The following is a 15,793-nucleotide window of genomic DNA, read 5'->3' as shown; positions in this document are numbered from 1 at the left end:
AGGAAGAAGGGAAGGATGGATGGATGGATGGATGGATAGATGGAAGGAAGGTTGGAAGGAAAGGATGGAAGGGTGGATGGATGGATGAAAGGAAGGAAGGAAGAATGAAGGGAAGTAGGGAAGGAAGGATAGAAAGAAGAAGGGATGGATGGAAGGAAGAAGGGAAGGAAGGATGGATGGATGGATAGATGGAAGGAAGGTTGGAAGGAAAGGATGGAAGGGTGGATGAATGGATGGAAGGAAGGAAGGTTGGAAGGAAGAATGAAGGGAAGGAAGAAGGAAGGAAAGGATGGATGGATGAAGGAAGGAAGGAAGGTTGGAAGGAAGAAGGAAGGGAGGGAAGGAAGGATAGAAGGAAGGATGGATGGAAGGAAGGAAGAAAGGATGGATGGATGGATGGATGGTTGGAAGAAGACATTAGTAGATGTATGTAATATGGTAAATATACACAAGATAATAATTTTGTATATCATAGAACTATAGATAAATAGGATGTTAGAATGATGGATGGATGGATGGAAGGACGGACGGACAGAAGGATGGATGGATAGATTAAAACTAATATAAATGACTGTTTATTACTGCGTTTATTTCTGCGTGCTGTGCATGGTCGGTAGGTACAGGAAGTCATCATCATCCTTTATATTTTTTATATCATTTTTATCGCAACCCACTATCATTTCCATAATTCACCTTTTGTATTCAAGCCACTGTTTGCCCAAGGTAGATGCCACTATTCTCTGGCAAAGACTAGACTGTCATGGCAGTGAGTGCTGAGGTGAAAGACGTCTGATTTTATGCTGGTAAATGTTCCTCTTTCATCTGCAGAATATCAACCAGTTAGAGCTTTTCGGAGACATGTCCACTCCTCCTGATATCACGTCCCCCTCGGTGAGTGACTCAAAATGGAACGCTGGCATACTGCACAGTGTATAGTGCATACTAATTAAGTAGTATGTAAGCAGTATGCCATTTTGAACATCTTTATAGTTAAGAGCAAGTGTAGTTTTTTTATTTTTTTATTTGGAAATCTTCTGTTTAGACTGCTATGATTCTCCTCTTCCACAGACCCCAGCATCTCCGGCTAATACTCTGGACCCCACGCTGGCCCACCAGACTCCATCTGAACTGTTCACCCCCTTCAACCCTGCCTCTGTACCCTCAGGTAGGAGAAAATGTTGTGTGTGTACAGGACAAAATAATACCAAGAAAATAGATAAAGGAGACATGGAACGGGGCGGATGTAAATTAAATAATGTGTCTGTCTAGTTCCGGCTAAATAAGATGTCCCGTCCTCCTGCTGTAGAATATGAATGCTCTCATTACTGGCTGCTGTACTGATCTGCATGATAAATGCCTTGCGGAGGACACAGTGTTACCTCTACCTGCTCTAGTGCTACTCTGTTTGTGTATGTGTGTGTGTGCTTATATCTGTGAGTGTTTGATGCCTTTTTAACATGCACATCTGTTTGGGGGTCATATCATACATTTTTATTATGTTATTTTTTCCCTGATGTCCACTTAGTCAAGGATTCTTGCACCACAAAGGGACAATGTTGTTTTTCATCACCATTTTCACCCCTCTCACTTGCTCTTTGATTAAATTAAACAGAATATGACATCTAAATATAGTAGATTATTAAATGAATGGTTAGAATGAAAATTATGTTATATTTACTCACTCTCATGTCGTTTTAAACCTGTATGACTTTCTTTCTTCTATGAAGTACAAATGAGGAAAAATCTCAGAGGTTTTCTCCATCCATTGAAAGTTAATGGGGTTGAAAGTTTTGGGCCACATTGACTTTCATTAAATGGAAAAAAAGTTGAAGCATTCTTCAAGATATTTTCTTTTACAATTATGTGTGGCAGAAGATAGAAAGTCATACAGATTTTAAAAAGCATGAGGGTAATAAATATGACATGTGAATCTAAGAGCTACTAAATGTCACTTGTCATTTTTCACTGTAAATTATAAGATGACTTGGTTTGGTTTTCACCTCCAAAACTGTATATTTAACAGTATTTTACTTTAAAATTTCTTGAATTGTCCCAGCTTTTTATCGTATACGATATCGTATTTACAATGTTTTATCGTAACCCTAATGCTCAAAATAATTCATTGGTTTGAGTAGGGCAAACTCAAATTAAACAAATTAGTTCAATCAAATTAACTTTTATGAGTATTTAGAACTTTCTTTTTCTTTTAAGTTCACGAAACGGACACATTTTAAGTAATCTGAATTGTTTCATTGTTTTAAGTTTTATGAACATGTTTCATTTAATTTAGACAAACTTAAGTTTACCTGAAACTGGGCTGGGATTTCTATTTCCCAGCATGCTTTGCCATGACACTCGAAAAGGAGAATAAATACTAAAATTAAGTGTTATTTAATGTTTTTTTGTTGTTGTTGCTGTTGTTTGTTTGTTTGTTTTTTTGTGCAAGATTCATTTGAAAAGGGGAGTTTAGTAGTGTGTAATGCTTTGCTCTCCCAATTTAGAAGAGTTTCTGTTATGTGGGATTTTCTGGGGGGTTACCGTCATGGTGACGAGTGGAGCATGAGCTTAGTTTGAGAACAGTTAGGCTATATGTTCTATATTGCTGTACTGTCTCAGCAATTGCTATGCTATGCTAATGTTATCAAAGCATCACGTTATCAATTAAAGGGTTGTTTCACCCAAAAATGAAAATTCTGTCATTAATTACTCACCCTCATGTCGTTCCAAACCCGTAAGACCTTTGTTCATCTTTGGAACACAAATTAAGATATTTTTCATAAAGTCAGATGGCTCAGTGAGGCCTGCATTGCCAGCAAGATAATTAACACTTTCAAATGCCCAGAAAACTACTAAAAACATATTTAAAACAGTTCATGTGACTACAGTGGTTCAACCTTATTTATGTTATGAAGCGTCAAGATTACATTATGAAGCGACGAGATTACTTTTTGTGCACCAAAAAAACAAAATAACGACTTTATTCAATGATATCTAGTGATGAGCGATTTCAAAACACTTCTTCATGAGGCTTCGAAGCTTTACGAATCTTTTGTTTCGAGTCAGTGGTTCGGAGCGCGTATCAAACTGCCAAAGTCACACGATTTCAGTAAACGAGGCTTCGTTATGTCATAATTGTTTCAAAATTTCAATGGTTCCGCACTGGGGAGCATCACTTTGGCAGTTTGATGCGTGCTCTGAACCACTGATTCGAAACAAAAGATTTGTAAAGCTTCGAAGCTTTATGAAGCAGTGTTTCGAAATCGTCCATCACTAGTATTGTTAAATAAAGTCGTTATTTTGGGATTTTTTTTGGTGAACAAAAGTATTCTGGTCGCTTCATAACATTAAGGTTGATCCACTGTAGTCACATGAACTGTTTTAAATATGTTTTTAGTAGCTTTCTGGGCATTTGAAAGTGTTAATTGTCTTGCTGGCAATGGAGGCCTCACTGAGCCATCGGATTTTATGAAAAATATCTTAATTTGTGTTCTGAAGATGAACGAAGCTCTTACAGGTGTGGAACAACATCAGCGTGAGTAATTAATGACAGAATTTTCATTTTTGGGTGAACTAACCCTTTAACATTTGCTGGATTAGCTAGTTATGGCTAGCTAAATTTCCACTACTAAAAATATAAATTGAGATTACATGATAATTTTAAGTTAAATGTGTGAGTTAACTTACTAAAACAATTCAAGTTAAGAGCAATTAAAATGTATGAGTACAAAATTGAAATCTGCCAGTTCTGCTTACTTAAATTTTGAATTTCTTAACTTAAAAAAAAAAAAAAAAAATGTAACTGACTACCTTTTTTTTTTTTTTTTTTGAGTTTTGCCAACTTATTCAGGTTTACAGTGTATATAATAAGGGAACTTACTGTTAACCAATTAACAAGTTTTCACCGTTGCATTTTTACAGTCTTTTTCCTTTAAAATCATGATTATTTTGTTAAATAGTGAACTCTATATTGTAAAGTGCCACCACTTTAAATTCTACAGGAACATTAACGTCATGATATTTGAACCAGTTATTAAAAACAAATAGCCCTTGTGCATTGACTTAGCTCTCGCTGGGACATCTGTTTCAGCCAGATTGACTTCCTCTGAAACAGTAAACAGTACAGCATTGATATGTGTGGAATCAAGTAGTGTATCATCTGTCCCATCTGTCTTCAACTCTTTCCCTCAGTCAAACTCCCCTCTGTGTTGTAAATTCATAAACACCAGGCTTGACTCCACCACACCTGTCCTGATGGGATTCTCACAGTTCAGTTATGATAGCATGAACACATTTTTCACCATTGTGGAATCATTCTGGCTTTTTTCAAGTGATAGTTTTTCTCCAGAGTGCTTTCGGGGGTCTGGTCCCGCTGGGAGTGTATTGTAAGTCACTTTGAATGACACTTGTGTGCTCAGTGGCATGTCTAATGGAACATGAATCATCTGAACGAGTATACACTGCTTAATAATGATCTTGTTTATGAAACTTATGAGGAGCTGTGCTGTACTGTGAACATAGTCACTATGTAGTTCTATATTTACAATATAGCATTACTTTGAGCTTTTATAAAGCAGGTACAAAATAAAATAAAAAATAAATAAAAATAAAATTTGTCATTAAAAGGGTCATGACAATGTTAATAAAAAAAATAAAAAAAATATATATATATATATATATATATATATATATATATATATATATATATATACATATACACACACACAGCCATTAAAGGGGTCATGAACTGCATTGTTTTATTGTTTTATGATGTTTCCTGGAGTGCACTTATAATGTTAGTATGCTTTTTACATCAAAAATTGTCATAATTTAGAAATAAAAGGCATTTTTCCTACCCTGATTTTAGCCCTCTGATTTGAACGCTCTGTTTTAAGGGGTGTGTCTGCTGTGAGACTTCAGTGTAAACGCCCACTGCTGTGATTGGCTGACATCTTTCCATTTGAAATAGCTATAAGTATTACTCTCTCGAAAACTTTTAGCACGTTTTTACTATTACAGCTTTCAAGGGTAACTAATCGTGAAAAGTGTTGATTATAGCATTACATTTAGATCTATGGCATTATATTTAGATTGTGGCATGAAAGGTTGCAGTGATGAACATTGTAGCTGATCAGCGCATGAAAGTAGTGATCTCGTCATTGCAACTCAATTTCTGCACACTAATGAATGCTTTCATCATAAATAACAGTGCAAACACGATGTAAATAAGTGATTCGTTGAATAAAACGGGACTTTTGGCATGAGTCCAGAACTCAGTCACTGATAAACTCACGCTGTTGGATTGACAGCTCCAGCGATTGTAAAGGGAGCGTTCTTTTACAACAAATTATTTTCATCCTACTAAGAGGAACAACGTGAAGTTGACCTCTTAGTCACTGGTTTGATTTACTGACACATAGACAAAGAACATCTGACTGTACATGAATCATTACATATCAGATCAGGCATTAGAATTAACACAGTTACTTACATGTTGTTGCATTACTGTCGAGTCCATATCGTAAAAGTCTATTTACAAAGCCTGCGCCGAAATGCAATTGATTTACCAAAGAATCCACAGTGAAATGTACTGAATACAAATAAATAAAGCTCAACTGAGACATTCACATTGTTGAAAATAATTAATATTCCTAGCATTAGGATCCTTTGAAAGATAATGTTATTTTTAGTCCTGTATCAGTCTTCTGTTCTCACACGCCAGTGGGCGGGGCTAACAATGCGATGATGAAGTAGGCATTGATTTCTTCTGTGGAGGCAGTGTTTCACCTATCTAGGATAGGCACATTCCGGGACAACTCGTTTGCTGGGCCTGGTGTCAATAAAAGCTTTTATTGGACTAACAAGGAAGTTTTCAGTTCTGAAACTTACAAGATATTCTTATCAAGATATATATCAAAAGCTCAAGGAAAAGTTGATTTCTTAATTCATGACCCCTTTAAACACTATTAATCAAATTCATTTAGTGTGAAATAGTCCTCGACATGTCTACAGGATACCGGAGGTTTTGCCAGGTTTGCTTTCCATGCATACATCCTGAATAACAGTCCATAATTCTGTCCTATTTGCCAATGGTGGATCCATAGCTCAAAAATGACTGCCAAGGGCCATCATGGACCAGTGCAGGGGTGCATTGCTGTGATGAGACAGCCCATTGCTGCCTGACTGAATGATGGACATGTACAATTTTCTTAAATTCGCATATAGAACTTGTTCAAGCATTCTCCTCACTGGTCCGTGAGACAACCACAAACCGTTACTGCAATTCCATGGGAACACTTCACAGCTGACAGGATGGATCCAGGGTTGTGTTGTCTCTTCCAGCTGGAAACCATCATCAGATCCATCATGTTACCTTGTGTCAAATGTTCTCATCTCTACATGAGGTGCACAGCTCAATCACATTATGTTAGCATTTTAGTTCCCCTGACTCCACAACAAATCCTCATTTCATGGTGTTCAGAACAGAACATGAATAAAAATATAAAGTTGTTTTACATTATGAAGTATAAAACAATCATAAATTATAGTGGCATTCATTATAATTAAGATTTATTATAAACGGCAACTCTAAACAAATTTATATGCGCTATGCAAATAAACTTGAGCTTATGTACCTCGGCACAAATCAAAATGTGTGTGCTTTGCGGATGTTTTGCGTACTTGACTTTAATTGCATTGAATAAGTTACTTTGGAAGGTTAGTCACAAAACTTTTCAGATTATTAAAGAAAAAAGTATTCCAGAAAATATGATAGATTCTTCTTTTGAATTGCTAATGGAAACACCTATACAGAGAAGCTGGTCATTTTTAAAGAAAAAGGAACATCACATCTTAAACACGTTCCTATTGTGTCAGTAACTCAGCTTCAGCTGATCTCACGCCTCTATGGAATATTCCGGACACGCTCTCGCAGTGCGTGTGGCATGTCATAGAGATAAGATATGATTTGGAGTTTTATTATTTGAATCAGCGTTACTCATTGGAAAGAAAGAGCAAGATGTGTAATGAAATAAGCCTCAATGTGATATGAGTCAGACTGTTGTAATGGCCTCTTTTAAAGGGCGTTGCTATTCATTAAGCCCAGGCCTATTGTGAGCAGTAATTACAATAGTTCATCTGAGTCATAAAGACCGTTTTCATTATGAAAATCTAGGTCATCTTTCCCAAGTCATCAAGAGATCTATGGCTGCAGCCTGAAAGTCCTTTAGTGAATGCTAAAGGTTACGGCACAAGCTCGTAATGAGGTGTGCGTGTTTTCCAGATCATTTTGGCGGTAAATTCACTTTCGATAGTTTGAAGAGCTCTGTGAACTAAAAGTGTCATTGTCTCCGTCCTTTAGGTTATGTGACGATGGGAGCCGTGCCGCCCGCGTGGGCGCAGCAACAGTTTGCCGCTCAGGCTCCATTAGCGTTTGGCGTCCAGTCCCCGGTGCCCGTTGCGCAGGTTTTACCGGGCGCTCAGCCTCTGATCTGGGGTCAAGCCAACCTTTTCCCTGCCACCCAGCAACAGTGGGCCGCAATGGCAGGGGCTCACTTTTCGCCTGCCGCTTTCATGCCTGCCCAGACAGTAGGGCCACTTCCTGCTGCCATGTTTCAGACACTGGCTCCTATGCCGGTGCCCGCGTCCTGTGAGACGCCTTCGGCGGCCATGGGCGGAGCCGTGGCGGGAACCTCGGGCTCCACGGCCTCCAGTCCACAGCACGGAGAGCGCACGCTGCAGAGACAGGCTAAGATGAGCAAGGAGATGTTTAAGGACTTCCAGATGGCAAAGCCACCAACCATGCCTGCCAGGAAGAGCGAGCAGCCTAGCCTGTCCTGCACCACAGACGCTTTCTCCAGCTACTTCAGCAGAGTGGGAATGGCGCAAGACACGGACGACTGTGACGACTTCGACATCTCGCAGATGAACCTCACGCCTGTCACCTCCACCACGCCCTCCACCAACTCACGTGAGTAGGACGCTTCAGACATACGCTATGATTTTGACTTGAATTTGGGGCTGTTTGTGTAAATGCGATTATTGAAAAAAAAAAGAAAAAAAAAATAGTTTAAAACTAGTTTAATGTGTTCAAAAGTCCTTAGAAATTAAATATTTGTATTCATGCTGATTTCATATGGTTTTGAAACACTAAGGGCCCTATCATACACCCAGCGCAATGCAGCGTCAGGCGCGACGCATGTGTTTTTTCCAAGTTTCAGCCAGACGCAGTTTTCATTTTCACATCCTGCGCCACGTTGTTTAAATAGCAAATGCATTTGCGCCCATTTGTGCGCCCATGGGCGTGCTGGTGTGTTCAGGCGCATTGTTGGCGTGTTACTATTTTGAGGCAACTGAAATAGACTGCACCATTGACTTTAGACCAGGTTTTTGTTGGTCAATGGTGCAGTATTTTTTTGTTATTTAAACGGCGTTTTAGTTATGTGCGCCTATAGGCGGGTGCACAACACGCGTACATTCTGCTTATTATACACACAGGGAAGCGCAGCAGCACACAAACATGCCAAATATTAAAAATAAAAGGACTACAATGTAAAAGATTATTATTGTGTGCATAAAGATAAGGCTTTTCCCGTAGATGGTCTGCTCGCGCACTTTAACCTCGTGCACAAGCAGATCCGTTTCCTCACTATAGACGCGTTCAGTTATTCCGCTTGCAAATTCCGCCTTGTAAATAGTGAATATGCCATGGTGCGAGCGCAACTGGTTTTTAAAGGGAATGGGAGACAAGGCTCTGGTTGGTTTATTGCGTGTTACGCCCAAAACACACCCATGACTCATTAAGAGAATAGGGACAACCCTTTTAGACAATGCGCCGGGTGCACAGACCATTTTTCCCATCCTTAAACTAGCAAAAGTGGATTCGAACACGCCCTAAGTGCACTTGCGCTGTGCGCTTTAGACCATCCGCTTAGATCGTTAAAATAGGGCCCAAAGTATCATTAAGTTGTAACACGTGACATTTTACAACCTCAACTAACCTTGCCTAGTATTAAAAGGGTCAAATTAGTATTTTAAGAAACTTTTGATCCACATAGGACACTTTTTGACAGTTTTTAGGCTTACATGCATACATTTAGTCACACTGATCATAACGAGTTCACACAAATCCCAAAACTCATTCCCCTAAGTACAAATTTCTCCAGTTTCAAGGCAAAATATTTACTGATTAGGGATAAAAGTGGGTTTATTATTATTATTATTATTATTTGAATAGGTTGAAGTTAAATAAAGCAGAAGTCTCCTCTATTGTGATGTACATCCAAGTGAAATGGCTTTTCAAACTAACAAAAATGAAATGTAGGCGTGACTTGATTTTAAGCCTTGCCTGGTATTAAAGGGTCAAGTTATTTGATATTTCAAGAGACTTATTTACACAGTCAAGATATAATTTCCTTTTTTTTTCTTTTTTTTTTTTTTTTTTTTTTGTCATATTTATGCTGGTTGCGTCACATGTTTTTGGTTTGGCATACAAAAGTTTGTTGTTGTTGTTTTTTTGTTTTTTTTAATATCAAGCATTGAACCAGCATTTTTTCAAGAAATAATAACAAGAGATTATGCCAAATTACATAATATCATCACATATATATCAATAACGGACCCTTTCTCAATACAAAATATGGCATATTATTTATACAAAAAAAAAATATTTATTGAACGATAATATTTAAATTAACAACAATAGCCATTATAAAAGACAATAGGAAATAAACACAAGCAAACAATTCAGTGAAACGTACAAAAGTAGCGCTCTAGTACAGGATTTAAGTTAAATATAGCCTAAATATAAAGTTATGAAACTTAATTTTCCCATTAACCCAAATTGGTTTGCTCTGGAACAAGTAATAGATTAATAAGACCAAAGATTGCCTGTTTGATATACCCAAAATGAATTACAATCAAACCAAAATTTTTTCAGACACCTTGAACATTTCATTCATTAATACAGTTTATTCACTATAGTTTAAATAAAAAATGGTAATAAAATATGACAAGATCTGAGTTAAACTCTGTCAGAAAAAAAATAATCTTAATTATGTCAGATAACACTTAAGCTAAACATGGTCAGGTCAAAGTGTCTGAATAATTTTTGGTTCCAAATTTTTATCAATTTTACTGGTAGTCCACTGTATGAAGAATTTTTGGGTATAATATGTCACAGTTTACTTTATTTTGCTATCCTCACTTACATAAATGAACTATAGTGTCCTGTTCCCTACTAGTAAAAATTTGAATAATTTTTGGTTTGACTGTATATCTCATGTTTAACCACTATCTGCATAAGAGCCTGCGGCAAATTCCAGAAGGACTGGCCGAGATGAAGCTGTTCCCTGCGGGTACATGAGCGCTGGACACCCGCTGCTGGCCTGGAGCCCACATATTCGAAAGCGTCTAAACAAAAATTTTAAAAATTGTAAAAACTCTGAAAACTACATTCCATGACACATCAACAGTAGTATTTGTAAAAAAAAAAATATGGTGGATTTGCTTGACCACCATGACAGCGGAGTGATACAAACGAAGAAACAGTTTGAGTGCTGATATTGGAGGAAGCTCTCAGCCAGTCAGATTCGAGAACCAGAAAGAACTGTTGTATATGTATATGCTTTTATCAAAAATGTGTTACACTGCACTCAATTACATTTTGTTAGTTCATGCATTCAACCCATGACATTGGCGTTGTTAGCATATTGCTCTACTGTTTCAGCACAGGAATGCCTCCACGGCCACAGGACATCAATTAACCTTTCACTGATGTCTTAATTATTTAATACATGTTTGAATAAATTATGTCAGATAATGTCTAAAAATGGTTAGCAACAACCTCCATTTTTTTCAATAATAAGAGTTTATGGCAGCCAACAAGATTAACTGATTATATCTTGGCAACGGTTTGAAAACATAATAATTATCTTTAGAAAGCTGCAATTTTCCTTTTTGCTTCACTGCATAAAATTAAAAATGTTTTCTGGGTCAAGTGACTCAAAATGATGTCACATATGCACACATTAGATATTACAAGTTTTCCTGAATAGATGTTCTAGAATGATGTGAACTATACTTCTCTCTCTCTCTCTCTCTCTCTCTCTCTCTGTTGTTGGTAACGGTTAGGATATGGTTTTATATCAGGAATGTTGTGTCAGGACCAACAGAATCACATTATCCTGTAGCGCCATAGACCAACAAAGAAAACAAATCCCACATAGAAGAACTTGGTATCTCACCACATGCCTTTCTCTCTCTCGCCTCTCTCATCGCAAGCCCTTAAGAGTGCTGACACGGCTAGACAGGCTTTATCCGTTTCCTACTACAGAACTTCAAACTCGCACCTCATCCCGTCTTTCATCAACACATCCTTTTTCACTCAGAGGTTGAAAGGTGGGCTTTGATGCTGTTGCCCAGAAGGCATTGTCTTTAGTCAGCGTGAAAATGACAATTAGTACTGCGGTGGGAAACGACGGCAGGGGAAAGAGAGAGTCAGTCACAGGCCCAGCTGTGCTTCTGGCGAGCAATGTAATTATCACTGATCTCTAGGGAGCCCTGCGCTGTGTGTTGGGCCTGTTTGGATCCTCTCGCTCCTGTTGTGCTAATTATTGCTGCGATGGAACGCCACACCGTCGCACGTTTGCACACAAGCAGGCCCTCCGTGAGAGACATACTCATTTATTAGGTGTCAATAAGGGATTTTGATCCACAGAGGACACTTTCTGACAGGTTTTGGGCGTAAATGCATACGTTTAGTCACACTAATCATGACTAGTTCATGCATAACCCACAATACATTCCCCTAGGTAAAAATCGCTCCAGTTTCGAGGTGTAATATCCACTGAATGGCTCAAAAAGTGAGTTTTTTTTTTTTTTTTTTGACTTAAAGGTACACTGTAACTTTTTTTTCTTTTTTTTTTCAAAATTTAAATAATGATTCAATACATCATCATTCCTTCTTTCAAACGTGTTTTTGTTTTACCTTGATTCAATATGGTAAGCCTTTTAATGTGTTAATATTTTAGACCTAACAAGATGGTTTTGGCGGGAAATTGCATACATACTTCACTCGCCCCTGCGTGTCTCATAATATCCGTAAATAGAGAAGTTGCTCCGGCTACTTTGACACGTGTATGGTGTGGGAGTGGCATAGGTTAGTTGTCACAATCCATTGTAAAGCATTATGGCTGTTGTAGCGATGTGATGGATTGGAAAAGAAAGTACCATATCTATTAATGGGTATAGCTAGTCAGCTTATGATCCTTTCCATCTAAACTGGTTATATCTTTGCCATGTAGTGAATGTTTTATGAGCAGTATAATAACCAGCGTTGGGCATGTTCATTTAAAAAAGTAATTAGTTATAGTTACTAGTTACTTCTCACAAATAGTAACTGAGTTACATCATTATAAAAGTAACTAATTACCAGGGAAAGTAACTATTGCGTTAAAATCAAATATGTCTATTAACTTGGATGCCCCCAATATTAAATATGTCTAAAAATAAATTATTATTTGTTTAATGTTATGTTTTACATTCATCTATTTGATTATGAAAAGTGAACTACATGGGTAAGATAGGATACATCATAAGATGCGCAATATATTGGGAGACATGGAGTGGGTCAGACATGATTTTGACCACTTCCTTAAGATTTGTTTTGTAGAAAGCCTTTCTTTAAAGTGAATTTCATTTTGTAAAAATTGTATCTTAATTTTAATCAGTGTTTCATCAACCAATTGCCTGGATTTAATAAATAAGAAGCAAATATAGCAGAAAATATAATCATGACATGGAGGCGCCGGCGCGATCACTTGCACGTGAACTGGAGCACGTCTTGTAGGTTAAATGAACCTCAGCGGCTGCTTGTCTCACAGACATGAGAAATATATCTATAGAAAGCTTGAAATGTCTACTTTTAAATGAAATAATTTAAAACGAAAATAAATAGGCTACTCTCTGATTATGTAATCCAAATGAAATGTGCATTTTCTCTCTAAGCGCGTCCACAGAGACGATGAGAGTCAACTTCATCTTTGCAGCTGACACGGATTCAGAAAACATTAGTTTATTAATAAACAATTAAAATGTCTCCTTACTGTTTTTGTCACATTCATAATCATTACTTTTGCTGGTTCTTTATGGCAAGCTTTATGCCTGTGCTTGAGTGATATATAGCCTATATTGCGTAAACGCTCATTATTATGGTTTATTCTCTCCAGTATTTAAAAAATCAAATTAATATAAATGTGATTAGTCAACTAATGGCTTAAATAAACAACTACTAGTCCAACACACACCAGAGAAAAAACTTTGCAGGTCCTATGGCTGAGAGAGAGCTACTCGGATGAAAACCGATTCAGTGAGCTCAATTATAGTAATGCAGCATTTTTATTTTTATTTTTTTTTGTCAGTAACGGTAACGGCGTTGTAACGGGGGGAAAAGTCATTTGTTTGATTACTCGTTACTGAAAAAATTAACGCCGTTAGTAACGCCGTTTATTTATAACGCCATTATTCACATCACTGATAATAACCATGTTCATCCGCACAGTCACGCAGAGCCGAAGCACAACCAAAACAATGTTCTTCCCCAAAATGCATGTTTTCAAGTTTTGTTTTTCATCCGCTAGAGGGACAAAAGTTACATAGTGTACCTTTAAGTAACAAACATAAACCACATAACTAACCCAAACCAACAGGAAGCTCCATTTTAGCTTCATTCCACCCAGTCAGAGTGAGAGTCCTGTTTGATTTTATCCATAATGTCAAATTCAAAATGCAATCTCAGATGAGATCACAACATTTTCTGACGTGTTTAAAGGGGACCTATAATGCCCCTTTTCACAAGATGTAATGTAAGTCTCTGGTGTCCCCAGAATGTGTCTGCGAAGTTTCAGCTTAAAATACCTCACAGATCATTTATTATAGCTTGCCAAATTTGCCCCTATTTGGGTGTGAGCAAAAACACGTCATTTTTGTGTGTTTCCATTTAAATGCAAATGAGCTGCTGCTCTCAGCCCCCTTTCCAGAAGAGGGTGGAGCTTTAACAGCTCGCGCTTCAGTTGCTCAACAACAACAAAACTGGAGAATCTCACGCAGCCAAAATGAGGATTGTCAGTAACGGTGTTCAGCCTTACATTGTTCAAACCGGAGTCGGACACTGATGGAGAGACTCAGGAAGAAGTTACAACTTTTAGAATGAAACTGAATGGTTAGTGGATACATTTATGTAGTTGCTGTGGAGTTGATTCAACTCATTGACTAACACGTGATGTCATGTTAATCTTTTGTACAAAACTTATATACTCACAATATACATTTTGTGAGTGTGGGTTGCCAGGGAGCTGGGCATATTGCTAGCATCATGCTAGAGCTAAAATAGAACTACAAATTATTATATCACATAAAATAAAAATAAAAAATCTGTTGCGGACAACTATTCCAAGTCTTCAGAAGCTATTTGTTGATTTAGTGCAAGATACAGACTTATATTTAAGCCATTAACCGATAACCTTCTTGTTTGGATTTGTTTCAATGAGAGTAAAAGTCATAGTGTTTTTAGTGCCACCCCGTAGACATTTCAAATGGAAACTGCAACAATTTGTAGCTGCAGAAATGCATTTTAGGATTTGGAAAAGCATATCTACTTTATGTTTAACATAAAAAAAGGGTAGGTCATTTTTAGTTTAAATGTGCAAGACGCTTCTAGTTATTTTAGCTGTTTGTACCTGTATGCTGCTTGATGTTGCAAAATGGTATTTGTCATCATATTATTTTAATTTATTATCATAAACTGGCTGGTGTGTACACAAAGTTTTACCATTCACTTCACTTTGTTATTCTTCTAGTTATGGCATCTTTCACATTTACAGGAAATAGCTTACATACGTGTTGAAAAATAAATTGGATACATAGTCATGTTTTTTTTCTCATGAGACCAAGTAGAAAAAGGCCCATTGTAAACTTTAAACGAGAACTAACGCTTAACATATTTGAGTACAAAAAAAAAAAAAAAACGGCTGAATGCAACTACTGTCAAGCGTTGCTACATTAAGCTGTGAGAGCAAACGGTTTGCTGAAGGAACATTGTTTTCATGTATAATTGATCACAAATGAGCCTCGTCTTTAATGTAAGTGTGAAAATTTCAGTGCCCTTCCTGTCAGACTGCAGCAGATATTTAGTTATTCTCCCAGCGGGTGAAAAACATATTTGTACCTTCTTAGCGTCGCCCAACAAGACATCAGACACTTTAAATCAGCTAATGCAATAAACAAGTGTAAGATTTACTCTGTCTGGCCTGTTACTAACCATAACTCCTTCATCCTCCCTCTCTACAGCACCCACCCCGGCCCCCCGGCAGAGTTCTCCATCAAAGTCCTCATCCCACGCCAGTGACCCGCCCACCGATGACTCTTTTGGTGAGGCAGAGGGCAGCCCTAGTCGAAGCGGGGAGGAGGATGCTGTAAGTACTGTTGAACAGGATTGTGGGAAATGTAGTTTTAAGGGTTAAACAACATTTAAACTTTGGTACTTGACACAGAATTTGTACATGGATTTTTTTTTAATCAATATCAAGATTTTAGGTTGACATTTATATGTGTGTATATGGCAAAATGTATATTAAGTATTTTTGTGGACGTCAAAATTCCAATTCGTCAATATCAGATCTGATCCCACATATTCTATTATTACACAAAATACTATCAGAATCAAAACCTAAAGTTTAAGTTTAGTTTCTTCTATCAGCACCAACTTCTGTTTGAGGATACAGCAGGAAAAATTGAGCCA

The 15,793-nt window shown here is 37.4% G+C and overlaps 1 protein-coding gene across 1 annotated transcript in view; it reads left to right on the top strand.

Annotated features, from left to right (window-relative positions):
• dab1a (DAB adaptor protein 1a) overlaps positions 1 to 15,793 on the top strand; it is a 262,859-nt gene that overhangs the window by 234,903 nt on the left and 12,163 nt on the right. The window contains 4 exon segments of the mRNA XM_051875803.1: positions 829 to 891; positions 1,069 to 1,165; positions 7,358 to 7,966; positions 15,343 to 15,467. Of these exon segments, the coding sequence (XP_051731763.1) occupies positions 829 to 891; positions 1,069 to 1,165; positions 7,358 to 7,966; positions 15,343 to 15,467 (894 nt within the window).

Source organism: Ctenopharyngodon idella, chromosome 20 (genome assembly GCF_019924925.1).
Source record: "Ctenopharyngodon idella isolate HZGC_01 chromosome 20, HZGC01, whole genome shotgun sequence".
Taxonomy (NCBI): Eukaryota; Metazoa; Chordata; class Actinopteri; order Cypriniformes; family Xenocyprididae; genus Ctenopharyngodon; species Ctenopharyngodon idella.
The sequence above is the reverse complement of the archived record's forward strand: the minus strand, read 5'-3'. Positions and strand labels throughout refer to the sequence as shown.